This window comes from Hemitrygon akajei, chromosome 12, assembly GCF_048418815.1.
Source record: "Hemitrygon akajei chromosome 12, sHemAka1.3, whole genome shotgun sequence".
In the NCBI taxonomy this organism is placed as follows: Eukaryota; Metazoa; Chordata; class Chondrichthyes; order Myliobatiformes; family Dasyatidae; genus Hemitrygon; species Hemitrygon akajei.
This window is the reverse complement of record NC_133135.1, coordinates 90,726,068-90,744,592: the sequence shown is the minus strand read 5'-3', so window position 1 is coordinate 90,744,592 and position 18,525 is coordinate 90,726,068. Positions and strand designations below refer to the sequence as shown.

Sequence of the window (18,525 nt, the reverse complement as noted above, 5' to 3'; positions counted from 1 at the left end):
CGGCAGGAAGGAGGCTACTTAGGCAGGAGATAAGGTATTGCTCCATCGACCTGTGTGTGGCCTCATCTTGATGGTAGAGGAGGCCATGGACAGACATGTCGGAGTGGGAGTGGTCTGTGGAATTGAAGTGTGTGGCCACAGGGAGATCCCGCCACTGCTGGAGGACTGAGCGACGGTGTTCAGCGAGACAGTCTCCCAGTCTGCGGCAGGTCTCCCCAATGTATAAATGGCCACATCGGGAGCACCGGATACAGTACATCACCCCAGTTGACTCGCAGGTGAAGTGGTGCCTCACCTGAAAGGACTGTCTGGGGCCTGGGATGGTGGTGAGGGAAGAAGTGTGGGGGCAGCTGTAGCACTTCTTCCGTTTGCAGGGATGAGTGCCCAGAGGGGGGTCGGTGGGGAGGGATGAATGGACAAGGGAGTCGCGTAGGGAGCAATCCCTACGGAAAGCCGAGAGTGGGGGGAGGGGGGGGGGAGGGGAAGATGTGGCTGGTGGTGGGATCACGTAGGAGGAGGCGGAAGTTACGGAGGATTCAACTCACAGACCTCCGTTGATACCCCTGCCCCCCCCCTTACCCCTATCCCTATCTATTATTTTAGTCTGGTTCTCTTTCTCTCTCTTTTTTCCCCCCTCACTATAATCTCCCCACAGCCCTACCTTTCTTTCTCTTTTATTTCCCATAATTCTCCACCTTCCCCCTAGCCCATTTCCCTCCAGCCTATCACTTCCTAGCTCTCTACTTTATCCCCCCTCGACCATCCCATGTTACTTCACTCCTGATAAAGGGTTTCGGCCCGAAACATCGTCACTACCTCCTCCCCTAGATGCTGTCTAGCCTGCTGTGTTCTGTCAGCATTTTGTGTTTTTATTCCTTTCCAAGCAGTTGCACACATATTCATATACTTCCCTTTGCACTTTATTCAATAGGGACTCCTTCTGTGAAACAAATTCCTGCTGTTCATCTCTGTTGTATTGCAGTTCATGTAATAATTCCAGATTGCCAGCACTTTGTGTAATTGTACCATTTTTTGGTGTTGGCAAGTTACATTCTTCAAGTGTTTTGCCCAAGTTCTCAAGTTTCTCTTGGAAATACAGACGAGCTTGTCGATGATGTCTCTCATTGATCATGATATTAGGATCATTGATAGTTCTCTCCATTTGTAAGAAATCGTCGGGCATTGCATTCTTGAACCGGTTCCATAATTAATGTGGATTGTTGATTTTAGTGTTTGTTAGCAAGACAACAGACAAGTGTCTCATTGCTCTGGGCATTCTTGTTTTCTCTGCTTCTTCTATAGTTTCCTGCCAATGATCGTCAGCTTGAAACAATCCTCTCTCTCTGCAGACATCTTTGAATGATGGAAGGATATCTCCATCATGTATTTTCAATGAATCGAAAGATACTGGTCCCTTTATGTGATGAAGAAGTCTCAAATAGTAGAGGTCACCACTTCGTGAGGAAACAGTATACACTCAACCCAGAACATTTGCTTCAAAAATCCCAGAGTACTCCTCCACTCTTTTCCCCATTCTCCTTCTTTCCTATCTCTTATTAGTCCAAGTGTAGAATCTGGGAATATCTGCAGGGTTCTTGCAAATGGATTGCGAGTGCAAAGATCCATGAATTCCGTTAAAGTTGTTCTTGCCATATCATTATTCAGTTGCACAGCAGCATTATCACGAAAGAATACTTGATGCTGTTGGGGAAGGTGCACTTGAAGGTGAACAACGGCTGGTTCCCTCTCGTGAATTGGAAATCCAAGTATCGATCCGACAGCTTCAGAGGGCCCGATATATCTGCCTGTCAAATACTGTGTGATTTCATCTTCTCTATTCACTGCAAAAATTGCCTGGTCACTCAAAGGTGGAATCCGCTCTGTGAGCATCATGAGGTGCTGCTGAGGCTGCCCATGCGCATGTATCGTGAAGTCACGTCACAGTTTCCATCATGGCTGACATCAGCTCTCGAATAAAAGCAGGGCTGTTGATTTTGGCGAGTGAGAAATTTTATACGAATATATAATCCTGAACTTTGCCTGCATTCTGTAAGTTGGCACATTTTAAGTTGATTTAGCCAAAAATAGTGCCGCTGTAATGCACTGTTTGTGCTAAGTGGAGGTCACAAACAGAAAAACAAACAGACCATGAGAGTTTTAGTAGTATGTAGATAAGAATAATTGAACATGGCTTCTACAAGAAAAAAAGAATTGAACCCAAGAGTTCCATACTGCTTTATATACTCTGAAGGAAGTACAGTATGAAAATATGTTCTGTAGTTTGTGATAAAATTGTCCCCATTCAGATTCTGCCTCTTGTGCCAAATTTTGAAACATTTTAATTTTTACAACAGAGAAAGTGAGACAAGATCTGAATTTATGAGGTTTGTAATCTGTCCATTAAATATATTCAATGTAACCCAAGTTGGGTTGTTAGGAAAAAGATCTGTAATTGGACAATGATATTGGCAGTGTAAGAACAAAGATTTAAATTATTCTTTCCCTCCTTGTAGGCAAGAGATATGTCAAATTCAGCATAGATTCATCAGCTTTCTTTAAGACACTTAAAACAGGTCTGTATTTCTTGATGTAAGATAAAACCACAAATAACATGCTTACATTTGCATTAAAGGTCAAAGTAAAGCATAACTTCAAGAAAATGTTTCACTGCTTCCTTTTACGCTGATCTGTCAGTGCTTCCAGGATCAGTAGAATTCAGTCCAGCCAAGATTTTCCAGTACCTATCCCAGGTTAAGCATACTTCACCAAACAAGTTATAACTCCAAGAGAATAGAATAATTTTCTTCAATTTCCTTGAGTTTGTACACCATACTGTGCACTGCGACTGCTGTTTGCTTGTTTGACATATTCAGGGAAATTAGTGTTACTCAGTTTCCATTTCAAGTACCTTATTTTAAGTGAGTTAACTGCATTCTATCTTCCACTAGCACAGTGTCTGTGCCAAACTGTTCAATGCACTGCTTGATAGTTGCAATGACACTCATTAACCGTCGATCCATTGCCTCCAAATGGGCATTGGTTAAAATAGGGCTAATAGGATCATGTGACATGGCAGTCCGCATTGCTGCACTGAGAACTCCATTCCTTAGGTAATTTAACCTGTTCCAGGTAGACACTCTAATACTGTAAGAAAGAAAGACAATCACAGTAAAATCTAGTTCAAAACAAGACATAGTGAAAACAATTTATAAAATCTATGCAATAAACAGTTTGGAGCATGAATGATGCAGAAATGGGAATTTAAACAGTGAAAATGCACAATACATGCAAATATAATTGGAAAAATAACTTTTCACAATAATTTTTGCCATTTTTTATAAGAATGCACATTGTAAATTATTGTTATGCAAAGTTAGATTAATTTTGCAGTTTTCACTTCCAACTTTAAATAGATCACTCTCTTGCATCTGAGAATTACTTCTTTTGAGTGACATTCAAGGGTGTAACATCATGAATTGACATCATTAACTGATATGAGAGCCTTTGATAAAATTCATATCTGATTATTAAAACATAGAAATATAGAAAACCTACAGCACAATACAGGCCCTTTGGCCCACAAAGTTGTGCTGAGCATGTCCCTACCTCAGAAATTATTAGGCTTACCTATAGCCCTCTATTTTACTAAGCTCCATGTACCTATTATTGCTCTGCATCTTTCCGAAATGCATTTTAGTAAGTGTGCTGAGTTCAGTAACACACAACACCTAAAGAAAAGTTTTCTTTTCTTTAGGTATCTTCTTCAAATATAAGCTTCTGCCAGGTTGCTCCAGAGAGTTACCAAATCTCTACATGAATTCAGATACACATTCATTGTCTCCTACAGCTCTCATAAGAAGGCAATTTAATTCTGGTTGAATATACACAATTCTAGATATAGTGGTCATTGGTTAATCAGAATACCCCTGTGGCCATCCCCCTCAACAACAGGTACGGTAGCATGCAAACGTTTGGGCACCCCGGTCAAAATTTCTGTTACTGTGAATAGTTAAGTGAGTAGAAGATGAACTGATCTCCAAAAGTCATAAAGTTAAAGATGAAACATTCTTTTCAACATTTTAAGCAAGATTAGTGTATTATTTTTGTTTTGCACAATTTTAGAGTGATAAAAAGGAAAGGAGCACCATGCAAAAGTTCGGGCACCCAAAGAGATTTGAGCTCTCAGTTAACTTTTACCAAGGTCTCAGACCTTAATTAGCTTGTTACGGCTTTGGCTTGTTTACAATCATCGTTAGGAAAGGCCAGGTGATGCAAATTTCAAAGCTTTATAAATACTCTGACTCCTCAAATCTTGTTCCAACAATCAGCAGCCTCTAAGCAGCTGCCTAGCACTCTGAAAATCAAAATAAATCATGCCCACAAAGTGGGAGATGGCTATAAGAAGATAGCAAAGCATTTTCAGGTAGCCGTTTCCTCAGTTCAAAATATAATTAAGAAATGGCTGTTAACAGGAATGGTGGAGGTCAAGTTGAGGTCTGGAAGACCAAGAAAACTTTCCAAGAGAACTGCTCATAGGATTGCTAGAAAGGCAAATCAAAACCCCCATTTGACTGCAAAAGACCTTCAGAAAGACTTAGCAGACTCTGGAGTGGTGGTGCACTGTTCTACTGTGCAGCGACACCTGCACAAATATGACCTTCATGGAAGAGTCATCAGAAGAAAACCTTTCCTGTGTTCTCACCACAAACTTCAGCGTAAGTTGTTTGCAATGGAACATCTAAACAAGCCTGATGCATTTTGGAAACAAGTCCTGTGGACTATCGAAGTTAAAATAACTTTTTAGCCACAATGAGCAAAGCTATGTTGGAGAAAAAAGGGTGCAGAATTTCATGAAAAGAACACCTCTCCAACTGTTAAGCACGGGGGTGGATCAATCATGCTTTGGGCTTGTGTTGCAGCCAGTGGCATGGGAAACGTTTCACTTGTAGAGGAAAGAATGAATTCAATTAAATACCAGCAAATTCTGGAAGCAAACATCACAGTCTGTAAAAAAGCTGAAGATGAAAAGAGGATAGCTTCTACAACGGGATAATGATCCTAAACACACCTCAAAATTCACAATGGACTACCTCAAGAGGCGCAAGCTGAAGGTTTTGCCATGGCCCTCACAGTCCCCCGACCTAAACATCATCGAAAATCTGTGGATAGACCTCAAAAGAGCAGTGCATGCAAGATGGCCCAAGAATCTCACAGAACTAGAAGCCTTTTGCAAGGAAGAATGGGCAAAAATCCCCCAAACAAGAATTGAAAGACTCTTAGCTGGCTACTGCAAGCATTTACAAGCTGTGATACTTGCCAAAGGGGGTGTTACTAAGTACTGACCATGCAGGGTGCCCAAACTTTTGCTTCAGGCCCTTTTCCTTTTTTGCTATTTTGAAACTGTAAAAGACGGAAATAAAAAAGTAATCTTGCTTAAAATATTAAAGAAATGTGTCATCTTTAACTTTATGCCTTTTGGAAATCAGATCATCTTTTACTTGCCTAGCTATTCACAGTAATAGAAATTTTGACCGGGGTGCCCAAACTTTTGCATGCCACTGTATATCACTGATTTTGTTTTGGGTGTGAATTTGGCTATTTCTTCAATAATTGAATAATCAATGTTAACTGTTGTAGGAGTAAGCTACACACTGATATGACTGAAACATTTCACCAATTTCAGTAACTGATCCATGGAAAAAGTACCTTTTTCAGTGAGCACAATGAATTGAAAAGCTTATACTGTATTGGTGTTATACTTTATAGGGTAGAACTAAATATGCTATTAGTCAACGCATTCTTTCCAAGATTTTTCCAACATAAACCTACACAAATAAGTTAACTCGGAACAACAATTACTTAGATCACTTAGCTTCACACTAAAGTGGAAGACAGGCTAATTTAAACCTCTAGAATGCTAATTCTGAATGGGGCATCATGAACTGGAGTTCCAATGTACTTCTACACATTGGATAGTATCAGAGCAATGCTGAGATAATAAAGACAAACTCACAAGGTACCACTCTGCAGAGTTTAGCACTGAGCTTCTGAAAGGGATCTATAATACTGAGTTAATTACATGAAGAGCTAGACACTCTGATGTTTTGACAGTTGTGGATACAAAGAAAGTATGTCACCAATGCAACATAATTTTTACTTTTCAGGAAGACATCTACTTTAATGTTTCAAAAAAAATCTGGAATAATATTCTAAAGCAACAGAGTAATTCACAGATTAGCAGTCAATATTTAAAGGCAACCTTTGGTAACTTAGGTACTTACATGCAACACTGATAGACAGATGCTAAAATGCTTCTTTCATCTAAACTTGGATTCCCAAAGCTGAAACAGAAATGTTTAAATCTCAGTTGTGAAATATTGATGACCTTGCTTATTCCCAACATTAATGCTAGTCAAAAGATTTTTTTCCTTTTGTGTACAAAATATGTACAAAGTTCTCAACTAACGGCAGAGTTAAGTGTTGTACTATTAAACTCTCTGAATATCCTCATTTAGCTCATACTCAAAATCAGTCACAAATATTCATGTACCATATTTCAATTTTCCTGTATGTGTCATCCTGTGACCCTTCATCCTAAGAAAAATTACATGGTGAGCCTTACACTTCTATTCCACTGGAAATTCAAACTTGAATAAGTTGCACAGGTGAAAAACACACAATGAGCCCAATCATCTGACTGGATTTCCCCCTACCCTGAATTTGTAGCTACAACATGAACATCTGTTCCTCCAGCTTTAGCATGCCTGTCAATTTTCCAAATGAGGCCAAGGCTTGTGTGAAGTTTGTGCACAGAGGGGGCATGGGGTGCAGGTGACTAGCTGTTGTGCAACTTTTAATATTTAGCCCTCAAAGATGGTTGCTGGAGACTTTTGGTAATGACTCATAGTTAACCCTTTTTTTTGGGGAGGGGGCTGAAAATGGGCCTCACACTTTACTCCAAATAAGGACACAGCTGCGAAACGTAACTCAGGATTTACATGTCTATCACCAACAAGCAGAGTATATTAAAAGAAATCTTTCAGCCTGAAAATGAACTCTCCAAGGCTGAATTTTTGTAGCCAAGTGGCTGCAGTATTGGGAAGGTGGGGTGGGGTTACCTGCATTGTACCAATTAGCCCATTGCAGAGAACTTTATACAATGAAATGTTAGGTACCTCTTTGCATTGTCCAATAAAATTAACATACTCGCTCCACCATCATCTTGAAAACTTTCATAGTGATGTCGATCTGCATTACCAATCAAGTAGTCAAAAATTGCGGTATCTATTATATCCAGGAGCCGAGGACCAGAATCATATGGAGGGGTCTTCTTTACTGCATCACAGTAACTTTCATCATATTCCCACCTGCAGAAAGGACAAGTTAGACTGAGGAGTAATGAACAAAATCACAGGTTACAATTAAATGTAACAAATTCATTTATTATATTAAGCTCATGCCAAGGTGTGACAGCCTTTCATCATTTTAATTGCTTTAACTACAAGGAATGCAGACTTTTCCTGCAAGATACAAATTAATAATTTTTACAAAGTATCAGTATATACAATGGATTCCAGTTAATTGGGACACATCAGAACCAGTGCATTTTGGCCCAATTAGCCAAAATGTCATGGAAATAGGTAAAAAGGTTGAAAAAATACAAACTACTGTTTAACTGAGTAACAAATTATGTATTTTAAATGAAATACAGAACCAATACTATACAATACTAAAAATATGTATTATCTCCTAATAATTATAGACAGAGGAATCAACCTAGCATGCTGCGATTGTCTTTTGATTGACTGTAAATGAACGAAATCAGTGCAGACACCTAGTGCAGGTAATGGACTGCCTTCATACAATGCTTTCAATGATTACATCCTCCAAATCTTCATTTTCATTGTAACATTCAAGATGACTGTTGATACCTTCTTCGTAGTTCCTAATGAAGTAGTGAGACTGTTTCATTTTCACTCCCATCCATTTCTGGTATCTCCAAGCCTGAACGCTTGAAACCGCAGTGAGCAAAAGTTCTGAATTGTCTTACTGCTTATTTCTCACCAACTATCAATGACAGAAAATCATTGTTTTTGAATACAAACATATGCTACCTAAACACAGTTCGCCCTAAACACCATGTTGTGTTTAATGGCCATGGAAGTTAGAAGCTAACGGCCTAGTTAGAAACTGTTCAGCAACAGACTCCTGTCCCAATTAAGCAGCATAGTGTCCCAAATAAACAAAGGGAATTCTGGCCATTTTCTCAATTAAAGTTCAAAGTAAAATTAATTATCAGAGTACATACACGTCACCACGTACAACCTTGAGATTCTTTTTCTGTGGACATACTTAGCAAATCTATTAGAACAATAACTGTAAGCTGTAAACAAAATGTGCAAATGCTGATAATAAATAAATAGCAATAAACAACCAGCATAACTAACAAGAAAAAAGTCCTTGAGTGTAGTTATCTCCTTTTGTTCAAGAGTCTGATGGTTGAGGGTAGTAACTGTTCTTGAACCTGGTGGTATGAGTCCTGAGGCACCTGTACCTTCTATCTGATGTCAGCAGTGAGAAAAGAGCATTAGTTCCTCATAAGGGGCTGCCTGATTAACCAGTGGCCTAAATAACCAGAATCGCTGTATACATAAGAATATGCATGCATGCCAGTACATATGTATATTACATAAATATGCATATTTATGTTTTTGTGTTAATGGAGGTGCAATATTATAAATTCAGATATTAGAATTGTACAGTATGGAAATATGCTCTTTGGCTCGATTTCTCCATGCCAGCCAAGATGCTTATTTAAGTTCATCTCAGTTGCCTACATCTGGCCCATATATCTCTACACCTTTCTTATCCATGTATCTGTCCAAGTGATAATTTCTAACATTTTAAATATATTGATAAACACCAGCTCCAGTGGCCACATATTTTGTATACCACAACCCTCTGTGTGGAAAGTTGCCACTCAAATCCTCTATAAATCTTTCCCCTTAAGATTTTAGAAACTGACCAGTATTTGTTTAAAAATATTAATTATACTGTAGTTTTCACTTCAAAGTAAATTTATTATCAAGGTATGTATGTCACCAAACACTATCCTGAGATTCATTTTCTTGCAGGCATTAACAAAGTACAGTCAAATTAATGAAAAACTACACACGAAGACTGCAAATTGTGCAGACACAAAAAGAAACTAATAATAATAAAAACAACACATAAATAAATAAATAAATAAACATGAGTTGTAGAGTCCTGAAAGTGAGGCCAGAGTTTGTGTTCAATGGTCAGTTTTGTAGTGAACGAAGATGTCCAGGATGCTTCATGAGCATGATGACTGAAGAGTAATAACTACTCCTGAACCTGGCGGTATGGGACCCAAGGCACTTGTACCTTTTTCATGATGGTAGCAGTAAGAAGAGAGCATGGCCAGGATAGTGGCGGTCCTTGATGATGGATGCTGCTTTCTTATTTTAGTACTCTTTGTTGATGTGCTCAATGGTGAGGAGGATTTCCTGTGATGGACTGGGCTGTATCCACCACTTTCTGTAAGCTTTTCTGCTCTTGGACAGAGATGTTTCCACACCAGACTGTGACGCAACTGGTCAGGATATCTCCACTTGCATCTCTAGACATTTGTCAGAGTTTTAGAAGACATGCCGAATCTATGCAAACCTCTAAGAAAGCAGGGGTGCTGCCATGCTTTTTCAAATAGCATTTACATGTTGGCCCCAGGACATAGCACCTTCTGATATGATAATGCCCAGGAATTTAAAGTGATTGACCTTTTCTACCTCTTATCCCCTAAGAATCAAGTGAGTAAAGCAGGGGCTAAGCACACAGCCTTGTAATCGCACCTGTGCTGATGTTGTTTGCGGAGGAGATGTTGCTGTCAATCCAAACTGACTGGGATCTACAAGTGAGGAAATCGAGGATCCAAGTACATAAGGAGATATTGAGGCCTAGGACTTGGGGCTTATTGATTGGTTTTGCAGAAATTATAATGTTAAATGCTAAGCTATGGTTAATGAAGATGCCTTTGCTTTTCATTGGTCAAAGTGGAGACAAAAGGTATTGAGCTCATCTGGGAGCTCGATACCTTTTGTCATTTATGTCATTTGGTTTTGCTTTATAGGAGGTGATGGCATTCAAGCTCTGCCACAGTTATCAAGCATCCTTCTGTGTTTTGTTTGGTCCGATATTGTCACTTTGAATGTGACACAGCTTTCTGGAAGTCATACCAGGACTTTTTGTCGTTCCCTGGGTTCCAGACTTGATCACAACCATTTTAGCTCTCAGAAGATTGCGGATCTCTTGGTTCACCCAAGGCTTCTGGTTATGAATGACTGAGTTATTTAGTGGCTACACACTCATCCACGGATGTCTTTATAAAGTCCATGACAACCGCAGCATATATAACCATATAACAATTACAGCACGGAAACAGGCCATCTCGGCCCCTCTAGTCCGTGCCGAACGCTTACTCTCACCTAGTCCCACCTACCTGCACTCAGCCCATAACCCTCCATTCCTTTCCTGTCCATATACCTATCCAATTTTACTTTAAATGACAATATCAAATCTGTCTCTACCACTTCTACTGGAAGCTCGTTCCACACAGCTACCACTCTGAGTAAAGAAGTTCCCCCTCGTGTTACCCCTAAACATTTGCCCCCTCTCAACTCATGTCCTCTTGTTTGAATCTCCCCTACTCTCAGCCTGCCCACATCAACTCTATCTATCCCCCTCATAATTTTAAATTCCTCTATCAAGTCCCCCCTCAACCTTCTATGCTCCAAAGAATAAAGACCTAACTTGTTCAGCCTTTCTCTGTAACTTAGGTGCTGAAACCCAGGTAACATTCTAGTAAATCCTCTCTGTACTCTATTTTGTTGACATCTTTCCTATAATTCGGTGACCAGAACTGTACACAACACTCCAAATTTGGCCTTACCAATGCCTTGTACAATTTTAACGTTACATCCCAACTCCTCTACTCAATGCTCTGATTTATAAAGGCCAGCATACCAAAAGCTTTCTTTACCACCCTAACCACATGAGATTCCACCTTCAGGGAACTATGCACCATTATTCCTAGATCACTCTGTTCTACTGCATTCTTTAATGCCCTTCCATTTACCATGTATGTCCTATTTTGATTAGTCCTACCAAAATATAGTACCTCACACTTATCAGCATTAAACTCCATCTGCCATCTTTCAGCCTACTCTCTGCAAGCTTTGAAAACCTACTTCATTATCCACAATGCCACCTATCTTAGTATCATCTGCATACTTACTAATCTAATTTACCACCCCATCATCCAGATCATTAATGTATATGACAAACACCATTTGGGTCCTCTGATGTGTCCTGGAACATGGCCCAGTCCACTGACTCAAAGCAATCCCATAGCCATTCCTCTGCCTCCTGTGACCACCTCTTTGTTGTGCTTACCTCTGGTGCCTTGCTCATTAGCTTCTGCCTGTACGCAGGTAGGAGGACAACACAATGATTAAATTTCCTGAAAGGATGGAATGGTAGGCATTCCTCATCACAGTATAAAAGTGCTCAAGTGCATTGAGACCCCTGGTGCTGCAAGTGATATGTTGTTGATTGGGCAGACATTTCTTCAACAAGCCTGACTGAAGTTCCTGGCAATTATATGTGTAAGGTGTTGCGGTAGACAGTTTCTTGTTTGGTTATCACGGCACTCAATACATAGAAGATACAAGTAGGAGAGAAAGGACTGCAAGCAAATGTGCAGTTTAAACTGGCACCATGGTTGACACTGACACTGTTCCTGTGCTGTGCTTCTATGTTCCAGAGAACTACCTTGATCATTATGTTATTCAGCCCAGAATCAGAATCAGAATCAGACTTTAATCACCAAGTACCTATGCACATACAAGGAATTTACTTCCGGCAGATGTTGTCTCTCTGCTCATAACAATAATAATGATAAATATAAATGAAAATATAGATTATACATACAGGTAGTGCAATCCAAGTAATAGTTAGCAGACAGTTAACCGGCAGTTAACTGTTCAGCAAAGTGACCGCAATAGGGAAAAAACTTCTCCAATGCCTATTAGTCTTAGTCTGGAGGGATCTGAAGCGCCTACCAGACGGAAGCAGATCAAACAGTCCGTGCGCAGGATGGGAGGAGTCCTTTATGATGTTCCCCGCCCTCTTCTTCAACCTGGAAGAGTACAGGTCCACAATAGAGGGCAGGGAGGCTCCAATGATGCGCTCGGCAGTCCTCACTGTGCGCTTTATACAGTCCAGTGTAGGTCTGTAGTCTAGTGTAGCTTTCTCTGTATTTTTTTATCATGTAGTTCAGTCTAGTTTTTTGTACTGTGTCATGTAACACCATGGTCCTGAAAAACGTTGTCTCATTTTTACTATGCACTGTACCAGCAGTTATGGTCGAAATGACAATAAAGTTGACTTGACTTGAATAGGAAAACACACACGAGAACAGTAATCAGCATTGTGATGAGATTGGTAGTGGAAAACAAATGGAGAAATTTCAAGTAAATTTACCTTCACCGCGATGAAAATAATCTGGCTCGAACAAGATGGAACCAAGACCAGCAAATAAAGTTGTTGCCGAACAATGGGAGACACTGGAAACAATGTTTCAAATGCAGGCTATGCTTTTTTCCATGAGAGGCAAGGAATAAGGACCAAAGTATAGTTGACAAGAGAGACATGATTGAACAAAATTAAAAGGGGGGGGGGGGTAATGATACTTGCCAGATGAATAATTCATGTGAAAAATATCATGTGAACATAGCAAGCAGAGAAAGGAGGTGATTAAGAAAAGGCAGGCAAGGTTCAAAAATAGGATAGCAATTTTGTAGGCATGTGCATGAGCCAGTAGTAAAGGAGGGGGTATACATACGTATGAAGAGGGTAATAAATACAAGAAGTAAAAAGCAGTGGAATTCACTGAATAACCTCTATCAATTTTTACTAAGGAAGAGAATCCTGCCAATATCTTGTTGGAAATGGAATTAATGGAGATAACTGAAGATAATGGATAAAGTGGATATGGCAATTTTAGGCTGTTTGGTTTAATGGAAAGCTTCTAGAAAAAAACTAAAAGGCATTTAAATTAATAAAGGAGACCCATCATGGATTTGCTGAAGGCAAACTGTGTCCAGCTGACTTGAATAAAATTTTTCATCTGGTAATAGAGAATGTTGATGAAGGAAATGAGGTAGATATTGGTTCTATGGATTTCAAAGTGCATTTGGTACAATACACTAAATGAAATTGTCAGCTCTTGGAATAAAGAATGGCAGTGGCAGCATGGATAACAAAAAACTGGCCTAAGGGTAGAAAACAAAATGATGGTAAACAGATTTTCTTCCAGACTAGAGGATACTGTTCCAGAAGTTACTGTTTGCAATTCATCTTTAATTTGATATTTATAAGTTGGATATAGGCACAGGAGGCAACACACCCAAGTCTGCAAATGCCACTAAACAGCTTTAACAATGAGGAGAATTATCGTGGACTGCGAGAAAACAGGTACATGTGACAGATGAAATTTAATGCAGAGAAATGTCCTGCATATTCCCTGAAAGAATGAAGACCCACACGTGGCTGAATGGCATGGTTCCAAAGGGCTTCCAAGAATAGAGAAATATGCTTGAACATGTTTATTAACCTTTGAAAGCAACAGGAAATATTGACAGCCCTGGGCTTCATGAATTGAGACAAAATAAAAGAGAAGAAGAGTCATGCTGAATCTTTAGAGCCCTCAACTAACCATGTTTTATTACACATGGAGAGATTTACTGAAGTGCTCCAGGCTTGAGAAATCTCCACTACATGATTAAGATGGATAAGCCTGGGAATAAAAATGACTGAAAGAAGAATTGTTGGAAGAATATGCAATCATGATAGATTTAGATGAGGTAACAGAGATACTTCAATGACAACAATACAAGTAAATGCATTTAAGGATTCAGGACAATTAGACAAGGGAGTGCAGGCATGTGATGGCTGAAATAATACCAGTGGCAGTAGAGGGAAGATACTCCTCGAGAAACATTGCAAAGAACAGACAGACAAAGCAACACACTCAAAATGCTGAGGAACTCAGCAGGTCAGGCAGCATCTATGGAATTCAATAAACAGTTGATGATTCAGGTGAGACCCTTCTTCAGGACTGTAAAGGAAGTGGGATGACGCCAGAAGAACAGATAGATATTGTTCAAAAATAATAATTTGTTACAGGCAGTCCTCAGGTTAGAACAGGGTTCAGTTCGTAACCGAGATGTTAGCAAGTCGGTGGCGTGCGAGATTATCACAGAAACAACTGTGACAGAGCAAGCAGGGACAGGAAGAGCAGCTACCAGACAGATTCACTCACTCAGTGAGTGAGCGAGCAAGTGAGTATGCACAGTGCTCCTAGCTCTGCTTTGCTCAACCAAGTCACCAATTAGTGGGGAAAAGAAGACATCTGGAAATGTATTATGGCAACTGCAGCTGGTGAATCCATCCTACCAGTCTTCTAAATGCTTGTTTTATGTACAAGCTGTCCCTAAGTTGGGCACTCATAACCTCGGGAGACTTGTAGTTACCCCTGAAGGCCAATAAATGATTAATTTTCACCTCTATTTCATTAGAAATAAATATTACTTATTGATAAATTACTACATCTAGCTCTGGTCTGAAGGACAGGGGCTATCAGCAAACACGGTATCAATGGAAAGATGATTTTTATTATATTTCAGCAATGTTAAGAAGATAAACATGGGACACTTGGGCTTTTGTTTTTTGAATAAGAGAGCCTAGGAGACACTCTAAAAGAAACACTAAGATCGTTTCTAAATGAAGCTTCAATGGAACTTAATCCCTTGGAGGTAATGGAAACACTTTCAGCTTAATTATTGCAGAAAAGGTGAGTGCAAAAAGATACTGAGAAATAAGTGGATTTTCAAGCATAAGCCTTTCGAAAGGAAATTTCTGATCATTATTGTTTTAAAGCACCTTGAGCAAAGAGAAATATTCCAAGGCAGATCACATGACATTTACCACACTACAATCAGACATTGTGGCATAAAAATATCGATGACCTAAAGCTCGGTTAAGAGGTATTTTTTTCTTGAGGGTCTTAAAACGGGAGAGAGAATTATAAGGTTATAAAGGGAATAAAAACAAGAGATTCATCAGATGCTGGAAATTCAGAGCAACACACACACAAAATGCTGGAGAAACACAGCAGGTCAGGCAGCATCCATGGAAGGAACAAACAATCGTGCTTTGGGCCAAGACCCTTGATATAGGAGGGAGAAGGAAGGAAAGCCAGAATAACACAATGGTGGAAGGGGAAGAGGAAGATGTACAAGCTGGCAGGTGATTGGTAAAGCCAGGTGAGGGGGAAGGTGTGTGGATGGGGGAGAGGGGTGGTGAAAAGCTGGAAGGTGATAAATGGAAGAGATAATGGGCCGTAGAGGAAGAAACCTGATAGAAGAGGACAGTGAACCACGGGAGAAAGGGAAGGTGGAGGAGCACCAGAGGGAGGTGATAGTCAGAGGGAAGCCAGAATGGGGAATGGAAAAAGAGATGAGGGAGGGGGTAGAAATTACAGGAAGCCATGTTCTTGCCATCTGGTTGGAGGCAAATGAGAACGGAATGAGGTGTTGCTCCTCTAATCTGAATATGGCCTCATCATGACAGTCGATGGACATATTGTAATGGGAATGGGCGGCCACTAGGAAATCCTACACGTGTAGCAGATATAGGGAGGCTGCTCAATGAAATAGTCTCCCAACGTACATCAGGTCTCACCAATTTAGAGGACACTGCACCAGGAGCACCTGATACAATAGATGAACCCAACAGACTCGCAAGGTGAAGTATCACCTCACCTCTTACACCAAGCTTTAGGTCACCTATGCTTCTGTGTTTCAGTGTCACATTGTTAAAGGGAATTTCATTACTTAGGGCATAGGCAGCTGAAAATATTGTTAATTGTGAACTGATTTTTAAAAAAATCGGAAAGAAACGAGAATAATAAGATCGTAACAAATTGTAAGACTGGAGGGGTTACAGAGGCAAGACAACAGAAAAACTTGAAAATTACAATGAACATGTTAAAATCAATAAATGTCTGAAGAGAAGCAATGGACATTACTGAGAATACAGGGAGGCCTTTTGGCCCTTCTTGGCTGTGCCGAACCCTTTTCCTGCCTAGTCCCACTGACCTGCACCTGGGCTGTATCCGTTAGCAAGATGAGTTCTAAGGATTCGGAAAAGCCTAAAAGAGCGCAAAGGGTGTTACACTTAGCATAAAACTAGACGTAATTAAGCGTATTGATCATGGTGAACAAAGTAAGGACATAGTGAGTTTGGATAAGGGTTTGTGAAGTTGATGAAGATGATGTTGAAGAGGTTTTGACATCCCATGACCAAGAACTGAGAGATGAAGAGCTGATGAAGAGGAAAGGATAACAATTGAAGCCAAACGCAGTAGCGAATGGCCCAAAAATGAAGACGTCCAGGAACTGAACAGGAAGCAATTGCGTGAGATTTTCACTGCGATTGACAACGCTGCAATGATTGCAGAAAAGTATGACTTCAATTTTTAAAGGGTACGTAGGTTTAGGGCATATTTGCAGGATGGTTTGAGTGCTGACAAAGAACTGTATGATAGAAAAATGCGCGAGGCTAAGCAGTCAAGCATACTGTCGTTTTTCAAGCCTTCTACATCAGCCACAGCAGACGACGAAACTCGACCTTTGACATCGAGGCAGGCAGACATAGAAGAAGGTGACCTGCCTGCCCTGATGGAAACAGACGACGATGAGATGACACCCCACTCTCCCACCACCCCAACCTCCGACGACTCAGCCTAACACACCATCATCAGTGTGCTTGCTGTCTTCTAGTGAAACTACACCAGACGTACATTATTTCTACTTTATATAGGCTGTGTATTTTTATTTGTTATTTGGTAGCTTCATAGTTTAAAGGTTACTGGAAAGATTGTTTCTGCTGGGAGCACCTGCGCCGTGTGTTTCCGCCGGGAGTGCTTTGCGCCGTGTGTTTTTGCCACAAGTGCTGCCGAGAGCGCTTGCGTGAGATTTTTGCTGCAGTGGACAGTGCTGCAATAATTGCAGAAAAGTATTCCTATATTATTTATCAGATCATTCCTGCTTTTACTATATGTTACTGTTATTTTAGGTTTTATGCGTTATTTGGCATGATTTGGTAGGTTATTTTTTGGGTCTGCGAATGCTCACAAATTTTCCCATATAAATAAATGGTAATTGCTTCTTCACTTTATGACATTCCAGCTTACGAATCGTTTCATAGGAATGCTCTACCTTTGAATAGCAGGGGAAACCTGTATAGACAAGGACTGGACATGACATGAGGATCAAAGAGTGAAGAGTTAATTAGCAACGATAGGGGCAGGGGTAAATGATGAGTTACTAGATGATGATAATACCAAATATTGAATAAAGGCATTGATCAGCCTGAAAAGAGGAAACTATTTGTTCTACTAGTTAACATAAAGGTCATGAAATAATTTGGGTAACACTTTTGTATAAATAAGTCATGACAACACTTGGAGAAGATAAGACTGAAGAAAGTACAAGAGAAATTAGGCGAAAAACAAGTTCAGATTTACAGTATGGTTTTAAAAAAAGGTTTTTGGTAGTGGTTGGCAGCAAGCACTTTATGACCCAGAACAATTCTCACAGATTTGATTTGACACAAACAGCACATTTTGAAGTCTGTTTCAATGTATACGTGACAAATAAAGCTAATCTTCATCTCTTTTTTGGTGAAGAATGGATTCATTTAACTACAAGTAGATACCACAGGAGCGGAAGGCATTTTAAAGAAACAGAATTGAAGAAATTAGTTTCAGGCGATTGAGCTTGGTGAGAAGGTCAGCAATATACTTACACCCAATTTTTCCCATTCCTTCTATTGCCTTCATGTGAAAAGTATGCAAACATTACTTTTAAATTTGCTGAAAATAAGATTATGACCCTACTATGTACAAAGCTGCTAATATAAATCTGAATTCAATATTTTATTGTGTAATGCCAATTACTTACCAGGGTTAGAGGTGGGAAAAGGATATGGGAGAAGGGGATATAAGATGAAAGGACGAACAATTACTTAGTAGCCAATATCTTATATTCTCAGTTATGTCTGTGTTTGTGCTCTCTTGAATTTTATTAAATGCTACTTTGGACAATATAGGCATTATTATTCCATTATGAGAAATAAGGATCTGTATGCAAGAAAAAAAATTAAGTTAACATGGCATACCTGGCTAGTTTTCCTTCTCGATAGGTTCTGCCCCATGGATGTCTGTGTTTTTGCATTGGCCAGATGTCAGGTAGCCACAGTGTGACAGATCCTTCCATTATATGTCCATCTGCACATGCTGGTTCAGATTCCCTGCAGTAGTAGCATTTTCCATAGAAGCAGCTATTGTTCCCTTTAACAGTACAGTAAGTCATTAAGGCATATAAA

The 18,525-nt window shown here is 39.8% G+C and overlaps 1 protein-coding gene across 3 annotated transcripts in view; it reads right to left on the bottom strand.

The window, feature by feature from the left end:
- Positions 1–612: 612 nt before the first annotated feature.
- The window catches only part of fam20b (FAM20B glycosaminoglycan xylosylkinase), a 141,605-nt gene continuing 123,692 nt past the window's right edge, over positions 613–18,525 (bottom strand). For all 3 annotated transcript variants that reach the window (XM_073063680.1, XM_073063683.1, XM_073063681.1), the window contains exons 5-8: positions 18,319–18,490; positions 7,176–7,367; positions 6,282–6,341; positions 613–3,144 (exon numbers count right to left, since the gene is read on the bottom strand). In XM_073063680.1, the coding sequence (XP_072919781.1) occupies positions 2,910–3,144; positions 6,282–6,341; positions 7,176–7,367; positions 18,319–18,490 (659 nt within the window). In that variant the 3' untranslated portion in view covers positions 613–2,909. The remainder of the gene's footprint in view (positions 3,145–6,281; positions 6,342–7,175; positions 7,368–18,318; positions 18,491–18,525) is intronic.